The 12,955-nt window shown below is 36.4% G+C and overlaps 1 protein-coding gene across 3 annotated transcripts in view; it reads right to left on the bottom strand.

The window, feature by feature from the left end:
- Window positions 1–4,789: 4,789 nt before the first annotated feature.
- Window positions 4,790–12,955, bottom strand: part of CADM2 (cell adhesion molecule 2) — a 684,646-nt gene continuing 676,480 nt past the window's right edge. For all 3 annotated transcript variants that reach the window (XM_042789099.1, XM_042789101.1, XM_042789100.1), the window contains one exon: window positions 4,790–12,349. In XM_042789099.1, coding sequence (XP_042645033.1) covers window positions 12,231–12,349 — 119 coding nt within the window. In that variant the 3' untranslated portion in view covers window positions 4,790–12,230. The remainder of the gene's footprint in view (window positions 12,350–12,955) is intronic.

The following is a 12,955-nucleotide window of genomic DNA, read 5'->3' as shown; positions in this document are numbered from 1 at the left end:
AGCTACATCCCCCTTCTTTAATTGTGAACCTCTTGTTTATGTTTTAATTGTGAGACTCATGGTGCTGGGTGAGGTATTGAAGCATTTCCTTCTGCCAAGACCTTTTCTCACTTTTGTTGTATTTCTTGTTCTTATCTACCCCACCCAACCTATATAATTCTCTTCTCCCTATTCCCAGTACCTTACAGGAGCAATTATTTGTTAGCTTTGTGCATTAAAGGGAAATAACACATTGTCTGTTTTTGCCCAACAGCAAAGCAGGATGGTCATGATTAATTTCCTGAACGAAAAAGTAGATTCAAGGCCCCAGGGGCATTGAAACAAGACACACTATTTCCCTCCCACTCTGAAAGAAATAAAGAATGATGTTGCTAGAGGAAAGTATGGGATTTTGTGGTCAAATAATGTCCTGATCTGGTGCTTCTGCTGACACACACACTCTGCCAAGCTGCAGCAGGGCCAAAAGGCAGCAACACAATCAACATCTTCCTTCCCATCCTGGGTGCAGCGATTAGCATCTTCAGGGACAGATGCTCAATCTCTCTCCTACTCCAGGGAATACAGCCTAGCTGTACTGAATAGAGTGGAAAAAATCCAAAATGTTTCCCTCCACCCCCCTTTTTATATATTAGGGCCTCCTTTAGAAAGACTGAATATGCCTCCTTGTGAAAAACTTTCAACCAAAGCTGCTAATCAATGAGTAAACCTAGAGTTAGTTTACCTATGCCACACAAAGCATCACTGGCAGCTCTGCAAGTATAAAACAAACATGAAAAAGAGAAAGTTGTGTCCTGAGAGACTATGGTAGATGTAAAATCATGATCTTGGAGTAGCAGAGCAAGTAGAAGACAACTACTGGGGTAAGAAGAAGGCATAGAAAAATACACAAAGTAAGTGTGTGCTTATGTGTATGTTTATGTGCATCCATGCCTGTGTGTTTATGAGCTCATACAACCTGAAAAGTGAAAATCCTAAATTATAGCCCACTGCTAATTTCATAGAGAACCAGAAGAAGACCCTGCAATCAAATTTCAGTAATCTGTTGTATTAAATGTAACAGACTTCTTGCAGTCCCTAAACCACCTGTCAGAGAAGTTTATGATGTGTGAATGAGACTCTAATGACCTGGTGGCCCTCTTCCCTTCTAATCTGTGAAGTGATGTAGCTCTCAAAGATGTTTTTGGGTGCTGCACAAAGGTTTCTGTCAAAGGAGAAGGTACTGACAATGGCTTTTCTGGCATGAGACACCCAAAGAGTAGTTATGGGAAATGATATCTCCATCTTGCAACTGCCCAGTCCTACAGGATTAATCATCTCCTACATCAGCCTCAGCTTTCCCATGCAGACAGGAGGCTGGTTGTTCAGATGTGCTGCAATCATGTGCCAGCTGCATGAAGAGAACACCAATCTCAAATGTGTCCAGGTAAATAATATTCAGGGGTCAGTCTGCCTCTGGGGAATGCCAAAACCAGGCCCCAAACTGACACAGCAGCATTGCTACCTTCCCAACAGGAGTATTGCTACCCTTCACTACAGCAGCAGCCACGACCATTGCTTTTTACCACCTTTAGGCAATAAATGAATTTGAAGGTGGTGGCAACAGTTCATCTATTTCACCTCTCAGGTAGGCTACAGCTGTGCAATATAGCTCACCATGAAGGATGTCTTCATGTACCTTCAAATGCATGCAAACTTGGATGCATCTTCTTAGTAACAAGCAAACTCAGACTGCTCCCTGCAGCCTACTATGCTTCTTACAGTTTTTGGAAGTTAGTCCAAGGTCTTGGACTTTATTTTAAAGGCCAGATCTGAGTGTAACTGAAAGGGTCGCTAGAGCTCATAAATGTAGATGATCATCAATGACTTTATTCCTCTATCACACTGAAGGTTTCACAGGGAGAATTTTCTAAAACTGGACCATCGAATCTCACAGGAAGAAGGGATAATCACAAACTGTATTGGTTTCTTCTCCAAGTACAAGCTGCTTTTTAAATCTAAACTTCTTACATAAACATAGGGGAAATATGAAGATAAATAAATAAATAAATAAATAAACGACAATACTTCATTGCACACACACTCCTCCACAGGGAGTGGATGAAAAAATAAATACGACAGCTCTTAGTCATAATGCTTACTGCTGTTCTGGAGGGTAATCTCATACTACATTAGTGAGTGCAATATAATGATGTACTTTAACTGGATCGCATCATGGTATATGTACTTTTGTCTCTGAGGTTAGCATTAGATGCTCCAGAAAGAGTAAAAATTCTCTGAAAAGATTACAGAATTATATGAAATATTTTCTTTTTCCTGAGACAGAGCTGGTTAATGCTCTGCTACAGAACTAAAAGCTCTTGCAAAAGGTATTTTTTCCATTTCAATTACTTGTACATTCTATCCAACTTCATCTGTCAAGGTCCAAATTCCAATTTGCTTGTTTCTTCTTCCTTCCTTTGTATCTTATACATTTCCACCTCTCTATAAGTTCAAACAACTCAAAGCCCTTGAAATGGGAAGTACTGCCTGTCTGCCAGGTGTTGGCATCAGTGTTCTGAAGAATATTTCTCACTGTTCAGTAGCTCTGTGATTCTGCTGGTTGGGCCAGTTTCTTTTTGCAGCCCTTTTAGCTGAAGCTGTAAATGTGAATACAAACTGAAGAGAAGAGTAACAGGCTCCCCTTTGGTCTTACACCTACCAAGGGACAAACCTGTGTCCCATGTTCCTGGCATGTGCACAGCTTTGCCTCCTCTCTTCATTCCCTCCCCCTTTCATCCAGCCAGCTGGCACAACCCAGAGGATGTACTCCCCCACTGTACACCAAGCAGGGATGGTTACTATCCCTACCAGCTGACATCAGTGCTAATTTCCTGTTAAGTTGCCACAGAATAAAGAAGAAGCTTCTTTCTAAAAAATCTTTCCGGCTTGCTTAAAAACAGTCTCTGTCTTCTTTTCTTCCTGCATGCAGCTTGCAGAATCAATAAGGCCCTAGCCTCTTAGCCTTGAGCAGCAGAGAAGCTATTGCTACGAACTCAGCAGGAGCAAGAGCTAGGGCAAGTAAGTAGCTCAGAGCTAATCAAAAGTGCCCTCCCATGGCTCAGGATGTTGTCAATTGCTTCAAGCAAAACCAGAAAGCAATGTACTATGACTCTTTTGTCAAGCAAGGAATCATATTCATTATCTCCACTTGATTATCTCTGAATTTCACTAATTGCACTTACCTTTACTTTACACTTACCATCAGAGCTTGGCCAAGTGTTGCTCTATAACACTACTTTTGAGAAAGTGTGTGTATCTTCATGTAGGTGCCTGATGACTATTAAAAGCAGTAAGTAGACTCTCTTTCACATCAGTGTATAATGCCATGACAGTCTGGTACAGAGACTCTGTATTCAATGAAATTATTCTCAGTATTCAAGGAAATTTCAAGCAGTCTTTATAGTTTAAAAGAAATCACGTTTGTTTCCCCCTTACAGTATTCCTATTGCAAAAGAAACCCAAACAAGCAAACCAAATCAAACCAAATCAAACCAAAAACCCAGACAAAAAGGGATTATTGTCTTTTATTACTGCAGAAGGAGGAGTGGAGGGCAGATATTTTGTTTGCTGTTGATGAAAGAGATCACTTGCCGGCATTTATAGATTTAGGACTCTATTTTTTTTTTAAAAAAGGAATCATTTAAGGGACATACCAGGTTAGGGTGATCACTGTAAGAATCTACTGTCAGGCAGGGAAAGGCACAGAGGAGAGTGCAGTTACCTTTGGGGAAACTTTTGGCTGATGATGGAAAACAGAAAAGTACTAAAAGAATTACAGCTTGAATGCAGAAAACTATAAATCCAGTGGTAGATTGTGTCATTTGCTGGACTGTGTCGTTTTACTTGGATACACTGTGGATTTCCAGCATGCTTTGCCCTAGATCATGGGCATATGACCTTGAGGATCATGTGGAAATCTGCACTGTTACTGTATTTAAAAAGTATACTATTGCACATTAAAAATTGCTCAAGGGGACATATTTTAGTTTAGTGAAAAGGAGTAATAAATATAAGAACAAATCTGATGAATTCAACAGGGTTGTACACTTGTCAAATGCATGCTTAGTTTAGGTCACAGGAAAGCTCTGCCATCAGAGATGCACAACAACACTGGGATATCCTCTGCACGGAGGTACCAAACTCTATTAGTGTCTCACTCTATCTAGGACTTGTTTCTTTGTCATAAACACAGAGCCTCTCAGAATTTCCTCTTCCCTGTGACATTTGTCTCTATCCCTTTGAGACCAGTGGCCTTCTTGCCCTTTATAACATCAACTCAAGCATGGTAAGTGATGTAGAAAACCTGGCATGAATTCTCTAGCTCCTTCAAGAGGGCTAAGCCACCATTTAAGTCCCACAGGCTTAAATGCTTTTTCAGCACTTGACCTCTTCATAAGGATGAATTTCTCCTACAGTGAGGACAGCATCCAAAAGTTGTTACTTTGTCAGTTAGAAGAAACTGTAAAGCAATACACAATAAATAGTACATAAACATAAAATAAAATAATAGAATTTGCAATTATCTGTAAAATAACAGTGTCTTGCAGATTATTTTCTCGGATAACTGTTTAAAATCTCAGAATTAATACTTAGAGAAGTATATGATTATAACAGTTCTACTAGAAGCAGCAAAATCTGCTCAGTGAGCAGTCTGTTTGTACAGCCACTGGTCTAAATCAACTCCACTGCCAAACTGGCAAGCACCTGGAAATATATTAAATGAATAGACAATTCAGAAATGTCCAACAGATAACTAAAATTGAAATTTTATTTTTTTCAATAATATTCATCAGACAATTTTCTGACAAGACTTTTCTGAAAGATGAAGTGCAAATGGGAACCCTGTAAGAATGTTTAGAAGAATTGTACATGACATTTTTTAAGCGCCACTAAGTACACATTGAATACTTTGTAAGTATATAGGCATAGCAACATGCAAGTGTCATGTACCTAACATTACAATATGCATTTTGTCTGCTTAAAGTTATTCATGAGGAAATTAAATGAAGTAAATGTGTCTCATCATCAGTGCAATATGTTTAATTCCCATGGATTTTGTTTACAGGTTAGTGGTTGTATTTCTGAACCATTCAAATATATCCTTCCCAAGGCCATAAATTGCCAGTGTAAGAGCAGAGTACACTGGAGTTCCTAGGAGAATACACTTACACTGACTATGAATAGATGAAGTTGTTATAGTCCTTTCACAAATTATGCCTTATTATTTATTCTAGGAAACTTCCTGATGAACTGAAGGGTTTCTTTTGTAGTTATAAAATATCTAGGCTAAAAGTAAAGGATGCACAAGGATTGCTTTATAATTCTGTTGGAAAAGAGCTAAATAGCAACTCAAACATGTGCATTAAGGACTTGAGCCTTTTTTTTTTTGAAAATAATAGACATATTGTACCCAACTTTTATGGAATCAGGACATATATGAGTCCAGTAATCCACGAGTTCACTCTCTTGGCTTGCTGTTTAGGCAGAAGCAGATGACTGTAGGTCATATTTGCATATTTCTATGGAAGCTATAAGGGAGTATAAGCAAATCTGCTTTCACTGAAAAAGGACAACACGTGCAACAGCATATTTACTAACATTAATCAATATGCATAGACAGGAAAGAGGAAGTGATAAAGAATTCAGTCCAGCAATTAAAGATTTTCCTCCTCTTCATAATCAACATAAACCATTGCTGATCATCATTATTATTTTATTTGCAAGTTATTACTTTAAAACCCCTCCTTTTGAACCTACTGTGAAAACACTTCAATGATTTCATTGCAGAGTAAGACTAAGAAAATGAGTATGTTTGGAAGAAAATAACATCAGTCATTTTCAGCACTATGCATAAGGGCAGGGTAAGGCTGTCTGTAGTTTGTGCTGAAATGTGAGATCAGAGCTCACACATGAAACACTGCTGGCTTGACCCTGAGCACAGGGAAAGTGCTAAAGTGCTGACCCCAACAGGCTTGGCTTTGCACCTGAAATCTTTTTTTTTTTTTTAAAAAAGAGAAGAAATAAAAATCCTTGAACTTTTCTTTAATAGTAACACAGACTGCTCCTTTTAGAGGAGAGAATTTTTTCCTACCTCCTTTCCAATTAGACTGCTGCTTTTAGCCCATCAGAGGACAAATGACTGAAGACACAGAATATGGAGGGCAGATCTATAATAAACACAGAAGCCATGCAGAATTTTTTTTTTTTTTTTTTTTTTTTTTTATGCCATATACTGAAAGGGTCTGGAAGCCCCTAACACTGTAGAGTGATCATATTGGCTCCACACCATCTTCTGTCTGGTAGCAAGTACATTAAACATGGGTGAAGAAAATTAACATGGCTTTGCAACAAGATGATTCCTAGATGCTGGAAGAATTCCCTGAAGGGCTGCTGGAAGCGCAGAAAGCTTGGAGCATCCTGAGGATGTGGAGTGATACAGAAGTGTGCTGTTAAACCATGTTTGTACCCTTATTTCCTCCTGAGTTAAAACAAGTGCAGAGTGCTGGGTTAGATACATCAATAGCAAGAAGGAACTGTGCTAGTTTCTGTTAATGTCAAGTACACAACTCCCATTTGCTTCATAGGTACTAGGTCCACTCTGAAAAACCCTGTAGGAAGTCCTACTCTTGATAAGAGATTCTGTTCTGCTCTGTTGACATCAAAGGCTGCTCTATGCATTTAATTTTCTCTTATTGTTTGAAATAGTCCTTCCCTGTCCCCCATACATTAGAGTGTTTTTAATGTAAACATGCCCTGGCAATATTATGTTTAAATAAGTAAGAGACATGTCAGAATATCTCAACAATATTGGTATTGCATATTTATTTCAAAAGCTTGCATGTGCTTTTAAAAGTTTCTCTTCAAACCTGCATGACTTACTGGAAAGAATTGTGTTGCAGTTGGATTGCACATCATTGTCTAGTGTTGACTAAATATTGATGTGTTATAGCAGTTTATTTTTAAGTTGTTTGGGATTAATCCCCAGCCAGTGTAAATTGGCCCACATTTAAGGCAACAGAGTGAAGCTGATTTATACCAGCTGAGGCTGTGTTCTTATGCCCTGTTAAAAGCTCAAACTATCCCAAAATTAATAAAGAACAGGGCAAGAATTACGAACCCAGGCAATACTTTTTTATATTTTTAACAAAAAAAAAAAAAAAAAGTACAGTGATCTCATTTCAAGACTACACCAAAGATTCAGTAATATTTAAAATGTATACAAATATCTCATAGCTAGTATTTAGACTAAGAGGTAGATGTCATATTCTAGGAATATTAAAGTGTGGAATGATGCTAATGGCAGTTGCTAAATACATCTATTTGCCTGTTACACAGGACACAAAGGAGGGTTATAGCAATGGCAACCACAAGAAGGCTTATAATATTCTTTTCTTCTTTTGCTATTCTATGTTATCTGTCTTTTGGTGCATTCCTTCTGGAAGGGTATGACAAAAAAGTGGTGAGAAATAAAAAGATCAGTAATACAAAACTTTTCATTTACAAAACATTAGCTTTATCATTAAAGGCATCCTCTGTACTTTGATGGAAGCATTTTGTACTTACAATTTAAGATTACCTTGCGTTACTGAGCAAGTAGTGGAAATTCCAGGTGAGGTGATTCAGCAAAATAGGGGTCAGAAGAATGCAGCGCTCTCTTTCTCTGTTGTTCATGCTAAAAATACCAGGGCATATGGCAGCATATTTCACCATCTTAACATACTAGGCTCCCTTGAGGACAGAAAAAAAGAGGAAACTTTTGCTGTTGAGCCAGAAATAGATTACAGAATAGTGTTGCCAGACATACAGAGTGTTGGCAGCAAAGCCATTAGCAGAATCAGTGTATTTGCCTAAAGGTGTTACAGTGATATTTAATGGGCCTCAAAGAAATGGAAAGCAAAGCTAGTGAGAATGTGGAGTGGTAGAAGCATTTTTATAAATTAGTTCTCACTGAAAGTAGAGGAATTACACATATTGCATTAGGATATCCACTGCTTGTATATGTACCTTCCAGTTTTTCCTTATGACTGTTAGGGGTCATCCCCCTGCTTGAAATAATCAAAATGCATATTATAATTACACGGTTTTCCAATATCCATACACAGCAAGTACAAGATACTTACATGTAAGTACACTGTATTTACCTATATTTTTGCATAGTTTTTAGTGTGTACTTTGTGCCACTTAATAAAAAGCATTACTCATTTTTTTTTGTTATTTATTTTTCTCTATTAGACAGCTTATTCAAATAAAGTTGAAATAGCTGGATTTTTGGTATGTTCATCACAGACTACCAGTTCCTAGGAGTGTAGAGTTTAGACACTTGGAGGAGTCTGGGTAAGCAGTGGGAGAAGCTGAAGTGAGAACATGAAGTTTTAAATCACCTCCTTAATTAAGAAATGCAGTATCAGATTTATAGTGTTAATTTAATAAACTTACCTTTAATTTGAATTGAATTGTAAAGGTAAGAACTCCATTTTCCTTTTGGTAACACTTTACAGTAAGTGGCACTAAATTACACTATAACTGCTATGTTACAGGGAATTACATGTAACTACACTGTAACTGTTGAAATAGCTACTGTACATGTGCGTACATGGTAACTTCAGTGCTGTTACAATCATGAATTACATAATTACAGATGATTCTGTCCTTTCTTTTAATTGAAATAGTTATATATATATTATACTGTAATGAAAATACACAAGATGTTATTTTTCATGTCTTATTTAGAAAAGTTAGTTTTCTTCATGTATTCCTTTAGAGAGGGAGTCTCAGTGCAAGATGAACCATCCTTAATGTGGAAACTTTTTAAAGTGTTCTAGCTTAAATTCTGAGCCTCAAGTTAAACATCAGGTTCCTTAATCTGTTTCTTGGTTTGTCAGATGATACTAAAAGAGGGGGAGGATGCATCCTTTGTCTTCTGATGCACGGCTTTCTTGTTCAAATCATGAGAATGTTCTTGAAGCATTTAAAAAAAAAAAATCTACATCAGAAAGTTTAAAAATAATCAGCAATCGACACTGTAAACAGTACACTGGCAGAAACTAGCTACCTGGTCTTGAGAAAACTATTCTGCAAGTGTGTGTGGGAGAGGATCTCACATACATTTTAGCGAGGGTGCTTCCCATTCAGAGCCTCCATTTTACACGTTCTCTGGATACCTCACACCATAATAAAAGCAGTATTTCAGAATGGGATCTTGGACGGAGGATTGGCTTTTAGCCTGCTGAGCATCGTTAGTGTTGAGCCATGGTTCTGCTTACAAAAAAGAGGGATGCCTCTTTACACCCAGTGTAGTAATTTAAAACCCTCAAGACCAAACAGGCCACCTGATATTCAGGTAGAATGCTGTTGTGGGGCTTCTTTTCACACCTGCTTTGCACAGATGCAAGGGACACAGGTGCAAGATAATGGAAGATCAATGTTGTTAAATATGAGCATGTGAGAAGTTTTAATTGAAAAACAATTAAATAACCTATTTTAACAATACAATTTATATCTCTTTTTGCGAAGTTTAAATGCTGTTTCTAAGCCACTGGAGAAAATGGTTTGGAATGGTTACCCCAAGGGCAAACCTGTTTTTAAAGGTCCTGCAAGCTTGGGTTGGTAATGGTTCAACAACCCCACTATTCAAGCAAGCTGGAATAGGAAGAGTGAAAAAAGGGAATTCCACATGAGCAAATAAGGCCCTCATCCAGGGAAGCACTTACTTTTAAGCATATGAATAGTGCCTTACAGTCCAATGGAACTTCTCCAACATCTGGAGCTAAGCACGTGCTTAGATGTTTAGTTGAACTGGGCCCCGGGTCCTGAAATAAAACTTTGTTGTATACAATACTGTACTGTTGTTAATGGAACTTCCCATTGTGACAAGAACCCATATTTTTGGTATTTAACTGAATTACTTCCTTTGCCAGACTTTTACATGTGTATGTTTTGAAAGACATGAATATCTTGTAAACCTATACTAGTTTTCAATGTGTCTAGTAGCACCTACCTGGTTCTCTCAAACTACCATATTATATTAACATATTATTGCATTTTTCCACAGATGGGTATGGAGTGAACTGCAAAAACAAGCATGCAATCACATCAATGCAGACTTATTTCTTTAAAATGTCATACTGTATATGATTTATTATGTTAACACTCAACCACATCATATTATTTATGTCTGTATATTTTGAAAAAAAGTGCTGCTTTGATTGACGTCACCCTTCTTTCTTAGAAATTAACAAGATAAATGTTTCAACAAAAACAATTAAAATACTCTAATATTGTCCTTAAAAGGTTTATACTCTTCTGATAAATAATCTGACACAGCACCTTTATCTTCCATTTTACCATACTACATGATGTCATATTCCAAACTCTCCCTTCCCCACACAAAAATAAAATTCCAGGAGAAAGTCTTTTACAGCAGACCATCATGCTTTTAGGCTTCACAAGTACAGCAACCAAAGAGAAATACTCTTTTGTCAAAGGTGCAAAATTTAGGAGCTAGACAAACTCCTGTTGGACTAACTTGCATTCTCCAGTGTAGAATCATTTCCAAGAGCTCTTACGGCAACCTGTTCATTTCATTGGAAGAGGAAATAAGCCAATGGGCTTACAGTGTTTTGTTGTCATATTTAAGAGCATGTGATTTTTCAACTGTCAATTACACAAAAAATTTCAGAAATAATCCAAACAGAGACTTTCACTGTGGAGCTAAAAGCATGGCAGTAATTCTCTATCATTCACGGTGACATAAGTTTGTACCTCACAAAATGCATAGACAGGAATTTAATATAAAGAATTAGTCCATTTACTGTATACACAAAACATATATCTTTTGTTTTAACACTTCTATTTTTTTCTTTTTTTTTTTCTTTTTTTTTTTTTTTTTTTTTTTTTGGCAAACCAACATAGAGAAGCAGCTCTGAAACTGCCAAATTAAAAATTGAGAATTTTAGCAACTCAATAGTATTTTTTAAGGATAGTAATCAAATGTGGTTGTAATTTAAAACCTGAGGCTGTGCACTGCTTGTTAGCTTAAAACTACCTTTCCATATAACATTGTGCTTCCATTGTATAACAAAAAATTAACAAGAACTAGAAAAGTTTGCTGCTGAACAGTGCTAGGACATACAGACAAAAAAATACTAATACATGTTATCTACTCAGAATATTGATTTGAGTCATATCTAAAGGGATATAATGGACATTAGAAAATGCTTACTTGTGACTGACTTAGCTACTGCCAAAAAAGTTAAATATGTATCAAATAATGTTTAATTGAATTTATTATATGCACTATATACAGATACTAAAATGCCTTGTAGTTGTACCCCATGAACACTTCAAATTTGAGTAGGCAGGTGAGTTCATGTGAAGCAAATAAATTATAAAAACAGAAATTAATCAGAAAGTTCTCTAATCTTTGCGATCCCAAAAAGCAGTAAGAGGGCAGGACTAATTTGTTTCAAATGAAGCACTATTACCTAACTTTACAGAATCTGTATAGCTATTCAGCATGTTTTTACCACTGAAACATGGCACTGCTGTCAAGGTACCATTTAAAACATAACAAAACAAAGCAAAGCAAAACATAAAATTCAGTGGACTGATAGTTTTTTTCCACCAAATCCGAGCATACAAGAAACTACACTAAAAAATTTCAGTTTGTGTTTCCTAGGGCGCATGTGTCAAAAACAAGTTGCTTTTCGAATTATAGATAGACATGTATAAAACATTCTTTGTAAACCTCTAATCTGAGACTTAATTTTTTATGTAAGTAAATTAGGTCCTTACTTAATAGTATTTGTTATGAATATTGTTCTATGACACACTAGTAGGGACATGATAAAAGAAAACTGAAAAAGAAGAAAGCTGCATAACATTTAAAAATGTAGAAAACCTGGATTAAGATGATGATTAACATTGTTAAGGCTGTATATTCAAGCACTGTATGTTAAGAGAGCAGTGGATATGAATTTTAGGCAATAAGAAATGTCCTGCTTTACGCATGATACTGTAATTATAGAATGAGGATGTCAACAGCTGATTGTTGGCATAAACTGGCTACTAATAGCAGGTATGAGAGTTAATAAAGATAGCAGAAGATGGCAGAAATGAATTCTGAGAAATGATAGCCAGTTTTCTCCAGCAGTCAGCCTGATAAGTAAAACTCCAAGATTCTAGCTCTGCATCTAAATGAAATACTCTTTTTTCTCCTCTGCATTGACTTGGCTGCCTTCTGCATTGATAATGGCTGTGTCGGCATCAGGTGCATCTTCAGCTCCTTTTGCTTCATTTGTTAAATACGTTCCTACAGGAATCAGTACAAAAGAAAAGGAAAAAAAAAAAAGAAAAGAAAAGTTAGGAGTTTTTTTAACTTTACACTGCATTATAGGAAGTACATTTCTACCAATGCTCCAATTGCTTTATAAGTGGAGAAATATTTTTCCACAATTTTAGTATACATCATACAGGTATGCTCAACTTCCTAATTTGTCTAAGAAATACTTACAGTATTAATACTGATAATGCACACACAAATTCCAGTATATCCACAACAATTTAAGGAAATCATTTAATACAAATCCACTTTATCGAACTGCAGTTATATGCAATATATCTTGCAATTACAGAATAAGTGATCAAATCTTGGTTATTTCATGGAACAGCCACCCATAAAAAGCAAACCAACTTTGAAGACCTAGATATTCATAAATGCTTATTTTTTGGTTTAAATAGCTACTGATTATTTCTGTATTTCTATTTTTTTTATAGTATCTATACTTTAATTTTACAGAACTATATCAAAGTAATTCCCAAGAATTACAAAATTAAGGTAGTTTTATTAATTGAACCTACTCACATTACACTACCACAGATATTTTTATGCTCAGGACATGAATAAAAAGAATTATGT

The sequence above is a fragment of the Tyto alba genome, unplaced genomic scaffold (genome assembly GCF_018691265.1).
Source record: "Tyto alba isolate M040663 unplaced genomic scaffold, T.alba_DEE_v4.0 Super-Scaffold_14, whole genome shotgun sequence".
In the NCBI taxonomy this organism is placed as follows: domain Eukaryota; kingdom Metazoa; phylum Chordata; class Aves; order Strigiformes; family Tytonidae; genus Tyto; species Tyto alba.
Note: the sequence above shows the minus strand (reverse complement) of the source record. Positions and strands in the feature narration are given on the sequence as shown.